A 20,532-nucleotide genomic window follows, 5' to 3' on the forward strand; every position below is an offset into this window, starting at 1 on the left:
TAAACAGTTTGTAAATTAAAGCAACCAATGCATTCCTTTTCAAATATAGGCCTGCTGTGACATATTTTCATAAGTGGGTACATGCTTTATTTGTGTAGTAACAACAGAAAGAACACACATCGAGGACACACATCCCACCACTGGCTTCATTCTGGTCTGTAATTCAGCTGTCATTTATGTACTATGCAGAAAAATATCGCTGTGCCCATAAAGGAAGGGAGAAGACTGGCGGGTAATTAACATGTATAAACAATGTCATTTCAAAGTTGGATTTGCAAATGCCTTATCAGGAAGGAAATCCGCTAAACAAGTTAGTTAAACCTCAAGTACAGCCCGCGGAAAGGGCGTCTTGATGAGAAACAGTAAGCGTAAACAGCACATTTATGGTACGCAGGAAAACTAAAAGCCTGTCAAAGTGTACTCAGAAAACTGTTTCTTCTGGGGTGCACGTGAACGCAGCATTCCGTACTCTTGCCGGAGATGCTTTTAGTCGCAGCTCGCTCACTGCGCGTCTGCAGCACAACATAAAAGAAAACAATGCACAAGAAGAGGACAGCTGGAGCTCTCCACACAGAGTGATCATGGCCGGTCGGTGGCGAGACGGTGCTCGCGTGTGTTCGGGAGAGCAGGACGCTGGCCTCAAACCGGCACGAAAGCTCCGCCAGCAGCAAGAACCGGGCTCAGATACCGGGGACGCGACGGAGCCGCCGCGGGGACTGCCGCGATGGATGCGGCTTTACTTCTACGGGATGCACGGCGTGACTCTGGATGTCCTGCTGTCATCCTTACAGGGGCTTTTGCACTCTCGGGACCCTAAGCTGATGGGCTTTTCCTCTCCGTATCTTTGCATCATGCATTCGCTGACCCATTTTGCGCTGGAAAAGATCTACTCACAGAAGAGGTGCTTCCGAGGTCGGCCTGTGGTGTTTCATCTTGTTTTCTACCCGTCCATCTACATCGGGCTGCAGATTCTGATCGGGAACATTAACACTTTGGCCGAGCAAGTGAGGGTGGTTTCTGGGACTCAGCTGGTAGTGCATTACATCCTGGCTCTCTACTTCTCTCAGGTGTTCCACAGAGAGCTGTCACATCTACAGTATCGCACATCATTCTCCGCCGACCTCCAGCTGGAGGGCAGACCTCCGCACGGTCTTCCCGGCTTTGCGCGCTTCTTATTCTTCGGGATGCACGGCTTTCTGGACGAGGTCCTTTTCACCTCTCTGTTCAACCTGGTGGAGAAGTCTGACAGGACCCTCAGCGGTCACACGTCTCTGTGGTCTTTCCTGATGTACGGGAGCTGCAGCTTCGTGGTGGAGAGGCTCTACCTTTACCTGCACTTCAGCCTGGGCTGGAGGACCTGGCGACGACTCCCCATCTACATCTGCTTCATCTACACGTGGGAATTCTCGTGGGGTCTGGTCTTGAGGCAGTTTAACGCTTGCTCGTGGGATTACTCCCACTATCCTCACAACTTCATGGGACTTATCACCCTGCTCTACCTGCCCGGGTGGATCTGCTTGAGTCTGTATCAGGACGTGCTGTCCAATGTCCTGCTGAGAATCAAGTGCACCAAAGATGTGCATGATTTAAGTGAAGAGAATGGAGACGTCAATGGACAACTGGAGCCAAAGAAAAAGCAACTTTAATTCTAATTTTGATGGTTGCAAACTAATATTTAAGTGAGGAAGAAATAAAACCTTCTAATTTAATAAGGGACATCTATTTATTACCAGGCGAGTAAACAACAAAAATCTGAGTCTATGTTACACCTTCTAAAAATGAACATTTGTCCATATATCAAAATATTGGTAGCACTTTATAATACAGTCCACAATCAAGGGTGTAATAGACTTAAATGGAAATTACATGTAGACAAACTTGAATAAGAGGGTAATAATTCAACTTTTTTTTTTTACAGGAAAGCAGAAAAATGTTTTTAAGTACTGCATTTGTAATTTAAATAGTGCACAACATCTGGGTATTTTACATGAAATGAGATATAAATCAATAATTTTAAGTAGTGTATTGTTTCCATGTATTTTAGTGAACAAAAAAAATCCAAATTTTATACTATAATTATGCTCTACTTTTTATATTTATATTGTGAATTGCATTGGTGTGCATCAGAGTATAAGTGGGTGGATCGATCCAAATACTGATAGACATAGTATTGGTATTGGTGTTGGACTGATACTAGTGTGATAGGATTGATATTTTGTTTCTAGGTTGGACTCCAAGGAAAAGTAAACACCAGCTCCATTAATCTATTGTTAAAAGATCACATGGGTCAACTGTGTGGCCTGCAGTATTTGCAACTTTTAGTTTTTTCATCTAAGTGGGAAAGGTACTCTTACTTTTATAGCTAATATAAGTGACAATTGAATATAATCCAGAAAAAAATGCAAAAAGTACAGCATAGTTACAGTGCAGTACCTAAAATTATATACAGTATAATAATTTCTTCTTCCCTGTAAAAACTTGGATTATTACCCCTAATTCTAATGGGTCTACTGCTAATTATTTCTAGATTAATATAATAACATTGTCATTTCAGATAAAATACATGGGCATACCATTTCAAATTCTAGAGTTATTGATCTCTTAGCTGGGGTCTGTATTATAAAATACTATCAATTTTTTAATATGTTTCATTTTCTTCAGGCAGGTGAAGATGGGTGTGTTAAACAAGATTTTCTGTGGAGGTAATAACTTCTGGAAGTTACGAGTCGAGGTTTCGCAAGGCTGTGGACCCTTGTTACCTGTCCTTTTATTCTGCTCTGCCTGATATTTTACGGTACAGTAAGGAATTCAAAACTTTGGACCCCAACTGTGTAAATTCAATTACTGCCGTTTTTATCCATTTAATGAAAAATACAGTTGTAACATGAACAAATTTTACATGTCCTCATGACTTTGAAAGTGTGAAGATTCAGTTTTGTATGGATTGCAGTGACTGATTTCCTGTTCTTCACATATGGCCGATGTGTTTTGGATTTGATCACTTACGTTATTCACATATACATCAGCATGCTTTAAGTGTCCTATCTGCATGCTAAAATACCAGTAAAGCTTTCTTTTATTCACTAACTCACATGTATCGTCAACTAATATTCCAAAGTCAGTATTTTTAAGATAGAGTCATCTGTTAGTTACGCACCTTTTTATTCTATTCCTTAACATTTCAAAACAAACTGCTTCCACTCAGCTTGTTAACATGATCACAGAGCAATGCATGGCAATTCTTAGAGTAGATATAAACCCAGTGATATATGTAGCAAAGGAATCCGTAGCTAAATGATTATGAGGAGACAAGATGTTGCAGTTTCTTTTTCATGACCCAAACACTGATTTGCTCGAGTGCCTTCCTGTGCAAACTGAGTCCAAGCGACACAAACAAAACTCAGCTTTTTATCTGCAAGTGCTACAATTGTGGGTCGCAGGTAGTGCCTGACTGAAAATGGATTTTGGGGGCCAAAATATGTGACTTAGTGATATATAGGTTAATATAATATTGATATAATATAGGCCATACTGGTTCACCAACATACTGTAGCAGTCAGTCACCTATATGTATCACCTGTATCATCTATATTATCTAGATATTAACCTCCTATGCTGCCTCATTAGAAGTAATATGCTTCAATGAACTGCAAAGAAATGATTCTGCTCTATGAACTTAAAATATTTTGAACAACATTAAAATATTAGAATCAGTCACTGTGGACTTAGCATTAGAAACATGATGATCTTCTCTGGGACTGATCTGTTTAGGGGACAAATTACTTTTTGTCTATACAAATTTAGAAGCATACTTTGCACAGATGCTTTATTTTATTATTTAATTTATTAACAAAGATTCATATTTTTTTTAATTTTTTTTTTAGTTTCAAAACCCTGTGAAATTCTACTAATATAATTAGCACTGAGAGCTGAACTGAACCCTACTCAGCCTAATACTTTGGCTACTGTTTTTTTTTTCTTGTTTAACCTGGCAGCTACACTGGTGTTCTTAAACATTTACACTCTGTCCCACATGAATAACTTTGTACAACTTACAGTTTTTTTCCATGACAGAATAACTGTATTTTAATCAGACTTAACTTTCGTGTTTGGTTGTGCACTTTTTAAACATTTTAAAAAAATGACCAAACTACTTTTAGAAAAGGTATTTAAAAAAGAGTTTGAAAGAAATTGCACTATAATTAAAAAAAGATCTCTAACTTACAATGGCATGTACTGTATGACTTAGAATTTTAAATAAAAATACAATTTTCCTGTGATGCAGCTGGTATTCCTTCATTTCTTTAACATTTGCATTATTCAGCAGAGGCACAATTACACCATATCTATGGAAATATTTACTTCCTGTTGGAGAGTCAAGGTTAAAAGTTAAAAGCAGTCCAGGCGTAAAGTGAATATGTAAATCAAACCCTTATACAGAGATTTTGCCCTGTGGAGGATGAATTCAGCATGCGGTTTCTTTTTATTTACTGACTTGGTGTTTGCATTCTACTAAAAGGCCAGGAACAAAAAAGGTCTGCCAGACGCTGGTGACTATAGGAAATACTTGTAGTTTTCCATACCACAAGCTTGAACAAGTCTCAGCAGGTCCAGGCACACAAGCAACAGAATCAAGGTAATCTTGGTTTTATGGCTGCAAATCATTTTCTTTAGTGCATAAGGTAACAGTTCCTGGTACAACCTGATAATATGTGTGTTATCTATAATTACTGCTTTCTGGTTGAGTTAGCACTGATATAAATCAAATAAGACAGAGGAGATTGCAAAAAGCCTTGTAACTGATTTAAAATTTGAGTTATGTGATGCTGTTTTTGTATGTATGGTTGTGTTCACTCTCTCACTCCCTCTCTTTCTGTCCGTGACACCATGGAGATCATTGTGACATAAGCAAATACGAACATTTAGACATCACACACACCACCCAGAGGACTGAGTGAATACACCAGTGACCTACAATATTTACTGTAAACCACAATGGGAGCAACATACACCAAGCCTCATTAACACATTCAATCAGAAGTGATCTGTGACTGTTGTGTATAAAAATGAACATGCATTTTCAACATATTTTTTGGCATCTAATACTAGGAAGTGAAACTGAACAGTTGGCTTGATTATTATGGCGACTTCCTTTCCAACACCTGAATAATAAAACATTATAATCTGGTCCTTAAAACTTTACTAGACCAGCGGGAAATTCCATTAATTGATATTTCTCTAATAGTCGCCACATTATATATCTGTTTATGTCCTCATTAATCCAAATGTCTAATCCAACAATCACATGGCAGCAGCTCAGTACATTCAGACAAGTAGACATGGTGAAAGTGAGTTTAAACTGACCGTCAGAATGGGGAAGAAAGATGAATTAAGTGACTCTTTGAATGTAAGCTGTTTGCTGGTGCCACAAAGTTTGGTCTATTTCCAAAACTAGTAATCTACTGGGATTTTCCCACAGAAACAAGTCTAGGGTTGAGAATAGTCTGAAAAAGAGAAAACATCCAGTTAGCCCAATTCTCTGGGTGAAAGTGACTTGTTGATGTCAGAGGTCAGAGGAAATGGCAAGATTGCTTTGAGCTCATAGGAAGGCAACAAATAACCACTTGTTAGAACCAAGCCATGCAGAAGAGCATCTTGAACGCTAAGAACAGGAAATTGAGGCTACATTTTGCATGGATTCACCAAAATTACTTGTTCTAATGAGCTTCGATTTCTGCTGCAACATTTGATTGTAAGTTCAGAATCTGGCATAATCAATATAAAAGCACCCTGATCCAAGTACTTGCTGGTTTTTGAGCCGAGAAAGTCCCTTTATGACCACAGTGCACCCATCTTTTGATGGCTTCTTCCAGCCGGACAACGTGCTATATCGCAAAGCTCAAATCATCTCAAAATGTTTTCTTGACAGTGACATGACAGTGAATTCGCTGTACTCAAATGGCCTTCACAGCCACCATATTTCAATCCAACAGAGCACCTCTGGAATGTGATCAAATGATAAATCTACAGCAACTCTGTGATGCTACGTGTCATGCTGTCATAGAAATATGGGCCACTTTCTCTGAGGAATGTTTCCAGCACTTTCCTCATTTGTCATTAGTAGACTTAAATAATCCACTGCTTGTCAGACCTTTTCTCTCAAGCAATCAAAAGCAACTGACAATGATCTAAACTGGAATAAAGGTCAGTGCGTCTGCTAATTCTTCTTTATTTTTCTCACACAAATTATATTCGCTTGCATACAAAGACACATTTTAAAAGAGCCGAGATAAATTAAATAAATTACTGAGAATTTAAAATGAAAAATGCTTTCATTCATTCAGTACTTTGTCATTGCAGAGAAAGAAAGAAAAAAGCTGCTGCAGCCTTTCTTTTTTTCTATTTACATATGCAGTCAAATCATATTCAAATACCCACTGGCTGTAATATTGTCAGGCACAGGTGACACATCTGTGATTTGGTATTGTGTTTGTCTTTTATAGATTCTGTCAGTGGTTTTATTCATATACATGAAGTAGCCCTATGCTTACTGAGTCGTTTTTTTGCTGACACAGCAAAAGGTAACAGTATAATATATAAATTTGTTCAAAATATTAATTGATTGTTAATCGTTGACTATAAGCTCATCTTCTATGCAGGTAGAAGTTTGATTCTGGATTCTAGACCAGACTAGCAATTTAGTTTGTAACCACCAAATTTAATTGTCAGCTGCATTAAAGTTCTTATTGACTTTATCTTTAGCAGTGCTGGCCTGCTCGGTGTCATCTAATCCAACTTTACTCAGAGTGTGGGAGTTCTGGTACTGCCCTCGCTTAACACTGAACATCAGGGCCTTGGCAAGCTCTTTGTATGTCCTAGGAGTGCATTTCAGTCCTTTGTAGCACTGACAGTTAAATCTCCTGCTTAAAGACTTTAAGTCTGCCAAGCTTGGACTTCCTAGAACAAAGTAGCGTTTCTGAATATGCACAACCCTGAAACTTTCAGGGTTTAGGTGGAGGTAATGGCTGGACTTGTAGTTTTTTCTGACACAGCGGCCATTTCCTCGGCACAGGAAGTCGCTGCACAGCTGGGCAGCTGTCGTGACGTTGGTGATGTAAGGGTTCAGGGTGGAGGTGAGGTAGGATGAGAGGGCTTCACAAGAAGGCTGGAGAGGAGAAATAGAGAGAGGAAAAAATAAGATCACCTCAACCAGATCCTTTCAGTAGCAATCAACAAGCTTCTGCTATAACTCTTGTTGGTTATTTGACCACTCTTCTTGGCATTATTGGTAGAATTTATTTAAATTAGTTGGTTTCCTGGCCCAGCTTTTAGGCAAAATAAATTCAAACTTGTGTACGCAAATTCTTGTTTTTTAACGTCACTGAACATGTATGCTGTACACTCTTTCCACCGTGGAAAAAGAACAGTTCAGAGAGACCATTAAAAGTTCAAAATACAATGATATACATGCCCGAGATGTGTGCATGTACCGTAAACTTCTGACCACAATTGTGTATGCCTAAAACAGAGCGCAGTATCACAATAATTCAGTGACCATGAATTGTGTTAACATGTCCACGTGAAAACCCCCCCTAAAACTGATCAATACCACTTGCATACCTATTCATTAAAAACAAGAGTAAGGCTAGCTTAGCTTTGCTTAGCTAGCCTTAATGATTACTAAATGACATTAGTGGGCTACGGTGGCGGTGATGTTCGGTCACTTTTGTTAATACCAGACTGAAGACACTATATCGGTTGCCGTTTATTGGAGTGGTTCAGCAACATGGCTTACAGATTCATTTTAATGAGGCAAAGGATGTTATTGATTTTCTTACTTTATGTTGACTTAATGCCAAAAAGAAGACAAAAATTTCACAAGGCTAGATCTGGCAAGTTTGTTTCTCCAGAGAATTAAGCTAAGCAGCTGCTAACTGTAGCAGCAGTGTCACCTTTTTATACATTCAAGAGCAAGCAAACTAGCATACATATTATAAAATGTACAGTTGTTCCTGTGTGAGAGCACTGTTTTGATAGATCTATAATGTTACAAATCTAATATTTGTGAAAGGCTAAGCAGCTGCTAACTGTATCAGTGGTATTACCTTTTCATATAATCAACAGAAAACAAACTAGCATATTTACATATTAGAAAACCAGCTATTTCTGACTGAGAGTATTGTTTTAAAAGGTTTGTAATGTGTGGATTAAGAAGTTCATTAACCGCAGAACAGGCAGAATTAACAAAAATATCTTGCAGCTATAAAAAGCCTAATGCACTGAATAGCAGACACTAACAGCATGTAATATGTAATAGAAGGCAATTAAGATATGTAACTACAAGAATATTAATTACATGCTGAGGTCTCTGTCAGAGCAATTTAAACATCCAGTTAAATTTACCATCATTGCTTAATTTAGGCTTTGCTGTTGTGGATTAACTATTGTGGTTGCTAAACCAGCCGCCACAATCACTCAGCAGATATTGTCAGTTGCTGAAGAGATAAACCGCTTCCTGTATCGTCTAATTAAAGTCTTTGTCTTGTTCGGGTCTGACTGACATCAATACATTGTTATATCTTTCAGCAGTCCAATGGAGGCCTGTGGTGTGATGTTACCTGGTCATCATAGTCGGCGCTGGCCCCCCATAGCACAGCACCAGATGCCCCCACTGCCACACTCTCCCCCACGGTGCTGATCAGATCCCCCTGGACGCAAATAGTTAAGCATCTTCACTAACTGTTCGTTACACATGTAAAAAGACTGAGACAATATTTAAAAATGTAAGATTCGATTGTCAGAAGACTTTGAGAGCTGTTTCAAAGTTAAGCAATTTTCCATTTTCAGTTTTTTAAGAGGTTTTAAAAACACATTGAATTTTACTGTGTACCGTTTACAGAAATGTCCTTAAACCTCCCTAAAAAAGATTTTACTGGAATGAAAATTACCATTACCAAATTACCATTTTGTGGGGGGTGTTCTATATAGTACATGATTGTTAGTAAAGCAGTCCAGGTGCTAAACTGGCCTACTTGCAATCATTGAAAGCATTTCGGACATTATGAAATTAAAAATATGGCAAATGAAGCCCAAACTGTTGAGCTGCCCAGTGTTGGTGAAAAATGCTGGAAAATTTTTGCTTTCTCTGCAGTTCATATTCTCTTAAAGAACTTAAAGAAAAGGTGATGTAAGACAGACAGAAAGGTGTCCATGTCCAAACTTTCCTGAATATTTTCTCAGTTGCAACATGTGACGTGCACTTTTTAAAATAAAAAGGTTTGCAAAGCATTGCATCATGGTTTTGAGTTGAGGTTTTTTGCAGCATGCTCACACAAATAAGAACAGAAGATAAGGATTACAACATCATGTGGCGGTTACCACCTAAGCAGGATGTTGTTACACCAAAGAAACTGAACTCCCCTTAAAACTGGACCTCCTGGCTGGAAACACTCCACTCTAGGGATGTATAAAGTAACCTAAGATGTAAGATGTAATCTAGTCAAGTGTGCTTGCGTTTACTCTCTAATGAGTTACTGGAAAAGATGCAATCTGTTTAAGCTGCAAAGTCATTTAATTTGTAAGCTTAGTGCTTGTCATTTGCAAATGCCTCCCAAGGACATCCCAATCAGGTCAGAAAGTCATGCTGCAGACTATTACGTAATGCGCCCATGAATAAGGTGTTAAACAAATCCACATTTAAATTAGTCTTTGTTACCTGGCTGAGGAAGCGTTTGTTGTCGTCAACAAAAACAGGGCGCATGTAAACAAACACGGGTGCAGTAGCACTCCATCCAGGAAGGGCAGACACCCTCAAAGCCTCCTGGACGCGGTTTCTCACCATCAGAGCTGCTTTTGGATTGTCTGCTAGAGAGGTCTGAAACAGATGCAGGGAAAATTACGGCTTAAAATAATAATATTAGAAGTATGTCATCCATTTAGGAGAATCACCAACCTGCAAGTACACAGAGGGGTAAAGGGCCGTGCTTGACTCCCATAGCCAGAGCAGCTCATCATTTTGCCTCCTCACCTCCTTGGAGCACTGGCCTGTGTAGTGCCGGTCCTTCCAGCCATAATTATAGCAGTTGGGGAACAAGTAGAAGCCCCAAAGATAGTTGGGTCTCATAGCTCTGCCCAAGGCCAACATCCCTGACATAAAATTCTTTGCTGCCTCCTAAGAGGAAGGAAGCCAGGAGTGAAGGAACGATGGCATGAATAATTAATAGGTGCTCTCAGCTCTGTATTGTATATAATTTATCATTAAGCCTCAAGCAAAGTGTTCTGACCTGAAACTGCTGTTTGGCTTTTACTGTGGCCTGTTGTACTGGGAGGGAGAGATTAGCCTGCATTACATGGGCCACTGACAAAGTCTGGTAGATTCTTTTGGTTCCCCAATTTCTGTCCCATAGGGGGCGCCATTCCTCCCAGTCTATCACAGCCAGGCCTCGGTTTGCCCTGGAAGGAATGAGGAGGGTGATGAAGGTCAGTATTAGCATTTAATGTGTCACTAGGGGCAAAAACAGTATACTCTGGCCTACTTACCTGGATGGGATGTAGTAGTTAATATCTGCTCTGGCCTTTTCCAAGCTGGCTTTCAGGTTAGCTCTCTGAGGGATGCCGCCGTGGAACTTTTTCCTACTTTTGAGGTCTATGTGTGGATAAAGACCCAGTCGATCTGTGTAGAACAGAGACAGAAACTGCCCTGGAACCTGCAGCAGGAACAAGACCCAATAAACTTATCTCCATTACTCATAAATAACTTTGCCTTTTAAGACAGTTTTATAACCTCCTAAAGGTTGTATAAAAAACACAACAGCTGCTGATTATCCATCATCTTTTCACTCTTACCTTGGCAGGTGTGGCCACTCCTTTAAAGGCTGAGGTGTCCAGTGAGACGTTATACCTTTTACACACTAGATCAGGGATATTCCAAGTAACAATGAAAGGCTGGTGTTCAAACAGCGGGCCTACGGTGTGGGGAAGATGGGGAGGTGCAAGGCCAGGGGTTGTTGCTTCTGGAGGAGATGACGTGGTGTTGTAGGGAAGGAGGGGTGATGTTTTAGAAAGGGCACGCAGTGTTGTTTTGAAGTTTAAAGCTGCGGAAAGGGGTGACACTGGAAGAGGAGCCTGAAGCTTTTTTAAAGCACTTTGAGGTGAAGTTGAGTTGGAGAGGGGAGACAGTGAGGCTGGAGGGAAAGGAGATTGAGTTTTAGGAGATTTCGCAGGTTGAAGATGAACTTTTCCAGTAGAAAGAGGATACAGGCAGCTTTTAGTGTGAGGTGATTGAGAGTGTTTGTGCGTAAGAGGTGCTGTAGCTTTGTGGGACAAATTCAGATGTTTGCAGAGGTTAGATGGCAACCATGGAATTTGTTTTAGGGGTTGAACAGGATAGAAAAATGTATGGCGACAATGGCCTGAATAAGAACTAAGAGAGACCTCTTTGCCAAACAGATGGATATTTTTAGAAGTTATAGGCAAGTTTGCAACATCTCTGTGGGGTGCTGGGTTGCAGAGTTGAACTGATGTTTCAGAGGTAGATGAATCAGGTTTTGAGTCAGTCTTAAATGGGAGTTTTGACAAAGTTTGTGGGGTACGTGCAGGAGAGGAGAAGGTTAAGTAGGGCTGTGATACACTGGAAGATTTTTCCACTGAAAGAGTGGAAATGGTAGCAGGCAGGATCAAGATTGATTTGTTAATGTCAGCAGCAGGAAGTGCCACGGTTTTTGGCACCGTCAGGGCTGCTAATGCTAATGTGAAGAAAGAGACGGGAAAGATTGACCGGGTAAGAAAGAGAAGCAGCAGCACACATCTTCTGCTGCTTTGTGCAACCGAAACCATCCTTTAACCTGCCTTAAAAACAGAACATAAACAAAAGAAACACTCATACCCCACAATATTAATATATAATCGGTATAGTGCATATTTCACTAAGATGCTCAGAGCACAGTTCTGTGCATAATGTCTACTTTTTTCTGAGTGGCTACTACACTTTCTTTAGTTACTGTACTGTATTCCTGAATATGTCAAGGCTGTTTTTAATCCTGCACATCTATCAGTGTCAGTTCTAGCATGGATCACTTTTTTTCTCTAATAACTCCAGCATACAAGTCTCCCAAATGTTAATCCAACCTGACAAACCTGGCCTGATTTTAATCCCCTTGCTTTGCTAAAAATAACCACAAGCTCCAAAGCATGTTACTTCTATGCATGATGATTTCTGTTACATATATAAATAGACTAGTAATCACAAAATACAAGCTCAAGACTGACTGTTAGACTATGTAAAGAAAAGAAGCACAGTACCTGGACATGCCTTTATCCAAATGTCCCAGCTTTACATGTGTCTCACAGAGTGAGAACGTCCTTACAAGAAGGGCACTGATGTTATGAAGGTGGAAGAGATAAACAGAAGTATGAAGGAGGCGGCGTAACATGATGAGTATCACTGTGTACTGGGATAGACTCAGGAAAGACAAGAAAATGTGTTGATCGCCCTGTGCCAAGTTTGACCTGGAGCAGAAGGGGGCACACCTGGGTGTGAGGTTATGGAGCGTGCTATGTTTCATAGTGCACGCATAGTGTTTCAGTGCACAGCTTGGGCTGCTTTGACCTTGAGTTAGTTATAATGGAACAATTAAAACAACAGAAACAAAGGTATATAACTCAAATATACACTGAAAACAAAAAAAATGAAAATACGCTGTCATCTCGTTTGATTTGGGGGTTTTGTCATGTGGTTTTCAGTGTGAGCTTTGTTGGTTGCACACTGTAAAGATACAGTAAAAAACTGATCCAAGGAGGCCACGCTGAGAACAGAATTGAGACAAAGTAAAAAGCGTTCACTGGCTTTACTTTTATTTTTACTTGTAAATATATAAGCAAGCTACTTAAAAAAAAAAAAAAAAAAGCATAACACACTAATGCTATCATGACCAGCAGCTCATTCTATCCCTGCAGTGAGGAGACACAAAAGTTTGACACCCAAGTGCCAGGAGAGCAGTAATAAATACATATTAGGACACATTTAATCTAATAGGAAACACATGCAGAAAAAATAAATAAATATATGGGCACAATCAGTTAAGTTTACAGGAACAAATAACTAAAAATGTAACTGACGGCTGCACTTTTTTGCCTCCATGTTACAAATGCTAAGCCTGTTTACTCTGTATGTGCCCTATGTATCTATGTGTCTAGACAGACATGTGCAGTACACCATTTGGTGGTAGTTATTTCACACGTTAGTGGCACAGTGTAAACACAGGTACTTCTTTGACACACATACAGATGCTATACACGCACAACATGTGTGTTTTTGTTAAAGCTGTGACTTACTTACAGCCACATAGAGCTGAATTTGATAAGACGTGGGCCTGGTCATTATATATATATATATATAAAAAAAAAAAATCCCCACTCGCCCTGTGGGCGGTTAATCCTTCAAGCTCGGGTCCTCTACCAGAGGCCTGGGAGCTTGAGGGTCCTGCGCAGTATCTTAGCTGTTCCTAGCATTGCACTCTTCTGGACAGAGATCTCCGATGTTGTTCCCGGGATCTGCTGGAGCCACTCGCCTAGCTTGGGAGTCACTGCACCTAGTGCTCCGATTACCACTGGGACCACCGTCACCTTCATCTTCTCGAGCTCTTCTCTGAGCCCTTGGTATTTCTCAAGCTTCTCGTGGATATATATATATGAAAAAAGATAGAAAATCACATTCTGAAAAAATTTACAGATCATGAAAAGCATGAAACGTAAGCACAGTTTTAACAATACGTCTTCGACTTTGCAGAGTCAGTCCTCTGTCATCACAAAGAAACACTGCTGCTGTAAATCAAAGGAAGCTGTTGCCTTCTTGGCCTAGCCATCTTGCTTTGGTGTGGTGTGAAAAGCCATGAGTGAAAAGGAGGCTGTAAAAGGCTGTGATCCATTAATAACTTGCAGCACAATGCTTCCTACAGTGAAAATGTCAAATATCGTACTTTTCTTTTCTGTGATTTCTACTCTCTTTAAACCCATCCTGTGGGCCAGAAAGGATCTTTAGGAAGGCTATTTTATGTTCCACAGGCTACTTTCACATCCTCATTACATCATAACATTTTCCTTGATAAATTATATCAAGGAAAATGTTATTACATGAATTTCTTCATGATAAGAAACCAGCTGCTCTATAGAAAGGTTCAATAGCACGAGTACATGCTTACTACTATTTTTATTTCACATTGTAATCCTTGAAGTGGATGCCGTGGGCAGTCAGCCAATAGGTTTCAGGTACGGTTTACACAATGGCAGCTACAGGAGAGCTCCTTATTCCAAGGTATGTGCAGCTGGTCATTGTCAAGAACAGCCCACCAGTTTAAAGGAGCTCCAAACTGTAAGATCCATGTCTACCAAAGGCTTTGAGCAGTTGCATAAGCTGCATTGTTTCCTTCCAGACAAAGCAACTGCATCACTGCATCTCATTCCACTTGTCAGCCTCCCATGACGATGCATGTATGCAGAATAGCATGGAATGCATCCTGACATGCATGTTTGGTTAATGTACTGTGTCATGATTCAATAACCAATGTGAAGCTTCAGTAACATAATAGCCAGTTCAGTGCTGCCATCTTGTGGCGTAGCTGTAAAAGCTCTCATCTGTCTCTTACATTGTTAAAAGTAATTACCAATGAACACCAGTCCTCACTATATGGATTAAAATAAACATGATTGAGGTGGGACATTGAGGAGACTACAGCTTTACCAAGTGCGTATTTGTTTTCATCATTTCATTTTTCATATTGATGTTTGCATACACAACAGCAGAGATATGGAGCCGCAGACAGAGAACATGGGCTTTATATACAATAGTTTACATTCTTCTTGTCCAGTCTGTAAGTGATGAAGCTGTAAAGGCAAAATTTACTCTCATGTACTCTCATGCTAGCGTCCTTCTTGTAAATCAGTGTCTGTGGAACTCCAAAGGGCAATCCAAAATTTCACGGTCCACCAGTAATGTATAGCTGCACGAGTTCTTCTTTTGATTACCTTAAAGATGAAAGCAGTTTGAGAGCTCGTTTGCCTCATCTTGAGCATCCTGATGGCAGCAACTATTTGGTAGTTTTTTTTAGAACATTGCTGCTACTGCTTAAAGATTCTTTGGCTTTGCAAGAAGCTCCACCTCTATATCACTTTCACACAGTCCAACAAATCTGCCTGTGGTTTGACATTCAAGTTTCTCCTTCAATGGATTGTTTGGATTCTGAGTGACTCATTAGTTTGTTTGCTTGGCACCACACCAGCATTTACCAAATTCTTCCTACAGATGACGCACTCATTACTTCCTAATTCCCACATCCAGACCCGTGTGAACGGAATGGCGTTTCCTTTGATGCTTGTTTTTAAAGGATTTCTTGGACAGAGTTTGGCCCAGTATAAGAAATGTACGTATACAAAGTACTAACACAGTAAATTCTTTTGATTGGTCATGTTTGGTGCAGTTGTATTTTGTAATAAAAGTGCATGGTTTACCCAAAATCTCACAGTGCACCTGGTTAATAAACTATAAATGTCTGATTCTTAATCATTCTAATATTTACTAAAAGGTGGTGCAGTGGTTAGCAGTGTTGCCTCGAAGAAGGTGTTGGGTTTGAACTCACTGGCTGGGCTGGGCCTTTCTGTGTGGAGTCTGCACGCTCCCCGAATACTCATGCTTGACATAGATTGGTGACACATCCAGGGTGTACCCTGCCTAACGCCCTGTTTCAGCAGGGATAGGCTCTGGCACCCTCGTTACAATGAATTGGAGAAGTAGAAGAAAATAGATGGGCCTTACTAATGGTTAGGGCTGGTGACTAGAGATGCTGCAACAATTTTCCAAACACAAAGTTGTTGGGGGAGGGGGGTTGAATTTTTAATCTTGTAATAATTTTAGCACTTTTATAAGTTAAAAAACAACAATTTAGCTGCAGACAAAACAAGAAATTCTGAGAGTTTTCTACCATTTTATATGCAAATAATTCATTTATTAGGTCACTCCAGGACCTAAAAACATGGGTAAGGCCAAGGCGGATGAGTGCTTGGTTTGCATAGGAGTTCTCACTTAACTTTGAGCACAGACTTCTGATGAATAACAGCTCTGCCTGCCAATTAACTGTGAGCATTTTAACCAAATTGTTTTCTTTAAATAGTTTTTATAGGCCTGGAGTCATATCAGACCCATAAAACTCTGCTCTAAGAGTGTGTGTATATATGCGTGTGCATGCATGAGTGTGTGTGTGTGTGCTGCCATGCCTAATTGCGGAGCCCTCGGCAGAACACACCTGCCAGTTTGAATAAATATTTTTGTTTAGCTGACCCCGTTGTGATATTTCCAAACTAAAACTGCATTTTAAAGATTCTGTAGGGATGTTGAAAGGCCATCTCTGTTAAATATTCATAAAAAGGCCTGTGGGAAATGCCTTCCTCCAGAATCCAAAATATAATATTGATGCCGTCCTCTCCCCTCGTTCTCTCATAACCTCGATTCTCAGCTTACTGTAAAAAGTGGGTCAAAAAAATGTTGGGAGGGCAGCCCTAGAAGGTTTGCTAGCAGTACTAGAAATACCCCTCAACAAAAAAAACAAAGCAAAATAAACAAAATAGAGCACTTTCAGCATAATAAAGTAGAACTGCACCTACGTAATGAAGGGTTTCTCTCTTTAAATTCAATTCAATTCAATTTAAATAGCGCCAAATCACAACACTAGTCGCCTTAAAATAATAAAGTGAAACCCCAATAATCAAACCATCCCCTTTGAGCAAGGACTTGGCAACACTGGGAAGGAAAAACTGCCTTTAAACAGGAAGGAACCTTTGGCAGAACCGGGCTCAGGAAAGGGCAGCAATCTGCTACAATTGGTTGGGGGTGATGGGAGAAAATACACATTTAAATATAAGTCCATGTGAAACCTGCATATAAACCTGATTTCTTGTGCATTGCTCATGTTCGTGTTTCACACATTCCTGTTTGCATTGCTCAGAAATGTCCCAAAGGTGTCTCACACAAGCAGCAGCAGGATCTGCCCAGTTCAATTGTCTTATTGAGCAAGTTCATACCAACCAATATTAGCTGTCAGTGTCTGTAAAATTAACTGGATAGTGCATGTCTATTCATTCTGACGTGTTCATAGATGCAGAATGCACTTCCTTATGTTTGACTGTAGTAACTTATGTTATCTCTTACTCGGTCTTTAGATTTTAGATTTTTTGCACTTGACTGAAACTGTAAAGCACAAGTTTAAAAGCAGAAGTCTCACAAACCAAAAGGAACCGAAGAACTCTGAGTTCTCTTTTATTAACAATAAAGTAAAAAAGACTGTGGTTGCTTTTTACACTATTGAAGATTACCATATTGGCATATTGGCAAAAGCATCACAGACATCTTCAGAGTGATTCCAGATAGCAATGTAATCAGTCATCTCAAAACACCTTGTATCTTCCTGGAAGACACAAGGTGGTTGTTTAAGTCCGCTGCATGGCCACATAGATAACATACCTCTTACTCAATGTCTGAATTCATTCTCAAAACCTCAGCTTGAGCACACTCAACCTGTCCTGCATGGGTTCTGACCTGCATTTGCTTCTCCATGTGTAAACCTAACTCATTGCTTTCCACCAGTCTCTCACTGAACTTGAAAAACCTGACTGACAGCCACAGAAACACCTAAGGAAACTCAGCACTGCTCCACCTTGTCTCTGGCTAATGCGCAATAGAGGTGTTATATGTGACTCACCCTGATTTATATGTCACTTATGCAGACACGTTTTTAAAAAATAGAGGAGAAAAAAGGATTTTGGAGCAGTGATTGAGAAAGAAGGGTGGGAAATGGAAACCAGAGAGTGGGAAAACAGGAGAAGCAGTTACACCTGAGGGTGTGTTTTATACTGAGAAATACCTCCTTCACTGTTCTTATCTATGTGGCACTATATTACCGCAGTTTACTGGGACGCTATCACTTCTGCTTTATTTACAAAGTGAAATAATTGGCCAAACATATTCTTTTAACTCTATAATATATATTCATAACTCAGATAGCAAGCCAAAGGCTGATTTTTGGCAGATTTAGGATGATTTATCTGAAAGGCATACTCGTTCACCTGTGCACACACACACACACAGTCACACATATGCACAAAGAATCACATGTTCTTGTGTCTGTATGCAGTAAAACAAGCAGACACAAACCAATAACACACATACACACTCCTATTTGGGAATCTCAGAGCAAAACCAGAACGTTCTTTTTTGAAGAGAAGAACAAAACTAAGTGTTGTGTAATGTTGATGACAAGAATAGGCATGCAGAATGTCTCCAAACGAAAAAGCCTCTTTTGCAAACTGAGTACCAGGTTAGATACAATTTTCTCAAGGTTTATGCTTAAGGAACTTAGTGTGAGGTTACATTTCATGCCACTCAGGCAGACTGCTTAAGTTATTCTACAGCTGAAGGCATCTGCAGTGATTTAAATAAATGCAACAATTAGACATGGACACGAGTATGAAGATGACAGGAGTTAAAGTTCTGTGCCAACTACGCATATATCAGAGTCAAACAGGATTTGTAATCCGAGTCAGCGAGATTATGGATGATCTTTATTTCCAGTGAATATGAAATACTTGCATATGAATCAAAATGCAAATTGGAACAACTTTATTCATTAGTTATACGGAAAACACCAGAGAAAAATTTAACCCAAGGAAGTCTTTTCAAAGCGTAGGCTTTGAAAAGACTATTTCCAGTAGTGATGTAACTATTATTTTATATGCACAGCTCTAGTCAGAAGCTTGCCTAAACTCATCATGGCCGTGAATGTCAAGGTAATTTGGGGCTTTTCCCTGGGTGGAATAATTGCACAGAAGAACAATTGGGTGTACAAGTTTGGATTTTGGGTTGTTTTTTTCTCTCACTGACACCGCTTACATAAAGGTTTACATACAGACTGAAAGATAAACATACACCCACGCTACTCTTTGTTTATATGTACCTTAACAAGTGGCACCTTGACCAGATGATTTGGTAACCATGAACAACCTTCTGGGATGTCTGTGAAGGTTCTCAGTCTTCAAGGTCATCATAGTTTAAGGAGCTTGGAAAGAAAAAAGCATCTGGACTTTTTTAAGTTGCTTGAAGACGTTTCACCTCTCATCCGAGAAGCTTCTTCAGTTCTAAGGTCAAATGGTGGAGAGTCCTAGGTTTAAACCCCATGGGAGTGTCTCCCCAAGGGGGGCTATGGACACTCGTCCCCCCCCCGAGGGGGGTAGAGGATTATTAGGGACCCCCCTTGGGGGGACACTCCCATAGGGTTTAAATCTGGGACTCTCCACCATTTGACCTTAGAACTGAAGAAGCTTCTCGGATGAGAGGTGAAACGTCTTCAAGCAACTTTAAGAATTCCAGACACTTTTTTCTTTCCAAGCTCCTTAGACCAAACTTCTGGGATAATTCCTGCTGGATAACTGACCAATCTTCTTGGCAGCACTGGGGAAGTTCATTTAAATTGGTTAAATTTAACCTTTTCTCCAGAAAGCAGTTGGCTTGTCCATGTGGGCAGATACAAATTTCAGTCAAGCTTGAAAATGTCAGTATTAGTGCAGGGGTTTCCTTCTTGGTCTGCATGATGAGACGATGTAAAACTGGCTTCACTGTGGACAGTGACACTGGTTCCAGCCATTTCCACTTCATGGTTCCTGGGTTGTTCCTGAACTTCCTAACCAATTTACTCTCATCTGAGAGTTTGGGTCTCAAAAATAAATCAGTTGTAGTCAATCATGATCACTAATGAGAAGTTAATAGGCCTTGCTCTTGTCAAGCTAAAAGACGTTATAGAACCTTCAGCACCACTTATTAAAAGATTGAAGTGAGCATACATATTTGGGCCTGTATGTATAATTATGACCCTGAGAAAATCAGTAATTAAAGCTGTACATTTATTCCACCCTGAAAAAAATTCAAAGAAATCATTAAAAGGTCAAAATTACTACAATGAGTGTACGAAAACGTCTGACCACAACTATAGGTCTGTCGTAAATTGTTTGAGTAAATACATGATGTTTGTACAAGCGTCAGAAATGCAAAGTAGTGTCAGGAGTGCATTCCTGCATGACAGTGTAGTTCCCCCCTTTTTTTATCCATTCGCTAGGACTGCCATATTGCAGACAGACCTGTTTATGAGCCTGGCTGAACATGAGTATAACAAATTCCCTTAGGTGCATTATTAAAAATATGAACAAGTCATGCATGCTGTCAATGTTCAGAGCTAGTTACCGTGGTTTCAAACAGCCTCCTTATTGGGTGTGTCCCTTCTGTTATTGTGCCATACTGTGCCATACATTAATAGCCATATGGCAGTCACTTGCATGGGTTGAAGAGAGAGAACAGACTTTGAGTTTACAGCATATGTCACAATTTGGGCATTACCCCTGAGGGTATATATAGTAACTGGAGCAGTCTTAATTTTACCCTGTGTTATTTATAGGTCATTTGTAGTGTGATGAAACCAGCGTGCATTGCCTTTAAAA

At 39.9% G+C, this 20,532-nt stretch overlaps 2 protein-coding genes across 2 annotated transcripts; one reads left to right on the plus strand and one right to left on the minus strand.

Annotated features, from left to right (window-relative positions):
- Positions 1-322: 322 nt before the first annotated feature.
- On the plus strand, positions 323-4,280 carry tmem229a (transmembrane protein 229A). The gene is made up of 2 exons (XM_025899942.1): positions 323-1,733; positions 2,662-4,280. Exon 1 carries the CDS (start codon positions 384-386, stop codon positions 1,644-1,646), a length of 1,263 nt encoding a protein of 420 aa, XP_025755727.1. The 5' UTR covers positions 323-383; the 3' UTR covers positions 1,647-1,733; positions 2,662-4,280.
- Positions 4,281-6,718: 2,438 nt separating this feature from the next.
- Positions 6,719-15,684, minus strand: LOC100694051 (hyaluronidase PH-20-like). Its single transcript, XM_019346398.1, has 8 exons — positions 15,573-15,684; positions 10,846-11,093; positions 10,540-10,706; positions 10,284-10,452; positions 9,953-10,171; positions 9,716-9,874; positions 8,619-8,708; positions 6,719-7,165 (listed from the first exon to the last, which is right to left on the minus strand). The coding sequence occupies exons 1-8, from the start codon at positions 15,682-15,684 to the stop codon at positions 6,719-6,721; spliced, it is 1,611 nt and encodes a 536-aa protein (XP_019201943.1).
- Positions 15,685-20,532: the final 4,848 nt, after the last annotated feature.

The sequence above is a fragment of the Oreochromis niloticus genome, linkage group LG17 (genome assembly GCF_001858045.2).
Source record: "Oreochromis niloticus isolate F11D_XX linkage group LG17, O_niloticus_UMD_NMBU, whole genome shotgun sequence".
NCBI lineage: Eukaryota > Metazoa > Chordata > Actinopteri > Cichliformes > Cichlidae > Oreochromis > Oreochromis niloticus.

Coding starts and splice junctions, on each gene's coding strand:
- LOC100694051 (XM_019346398.1), bottom strand. CDS start 15,684: ATGAGTATTCGGGGAGCGTGCAGACTCCACACAGAAAGGCCCAGCCCA. Junction 10,707..10,845: donor GAGTGGCCACACCTGCCAAG/GTAAGAGTGAAA, acceptor TTCCTGCTGCAG/GTTCCAGGGCAGTTTCTGTC. Junction 10,453..10,539: donor AACTACTACATCCCATCCAG/GTAAGTAGGCCA, acceptor CATTCCTTCCAG/GGCAAACCGAGGCCTGGCTG.
- tmem229a (XM_025899942.1), top strand. CDS start 384: ATGGTACGCAGGAAAACTAAAAGCCTGTCAAAGTGTACTCAGAAAACT.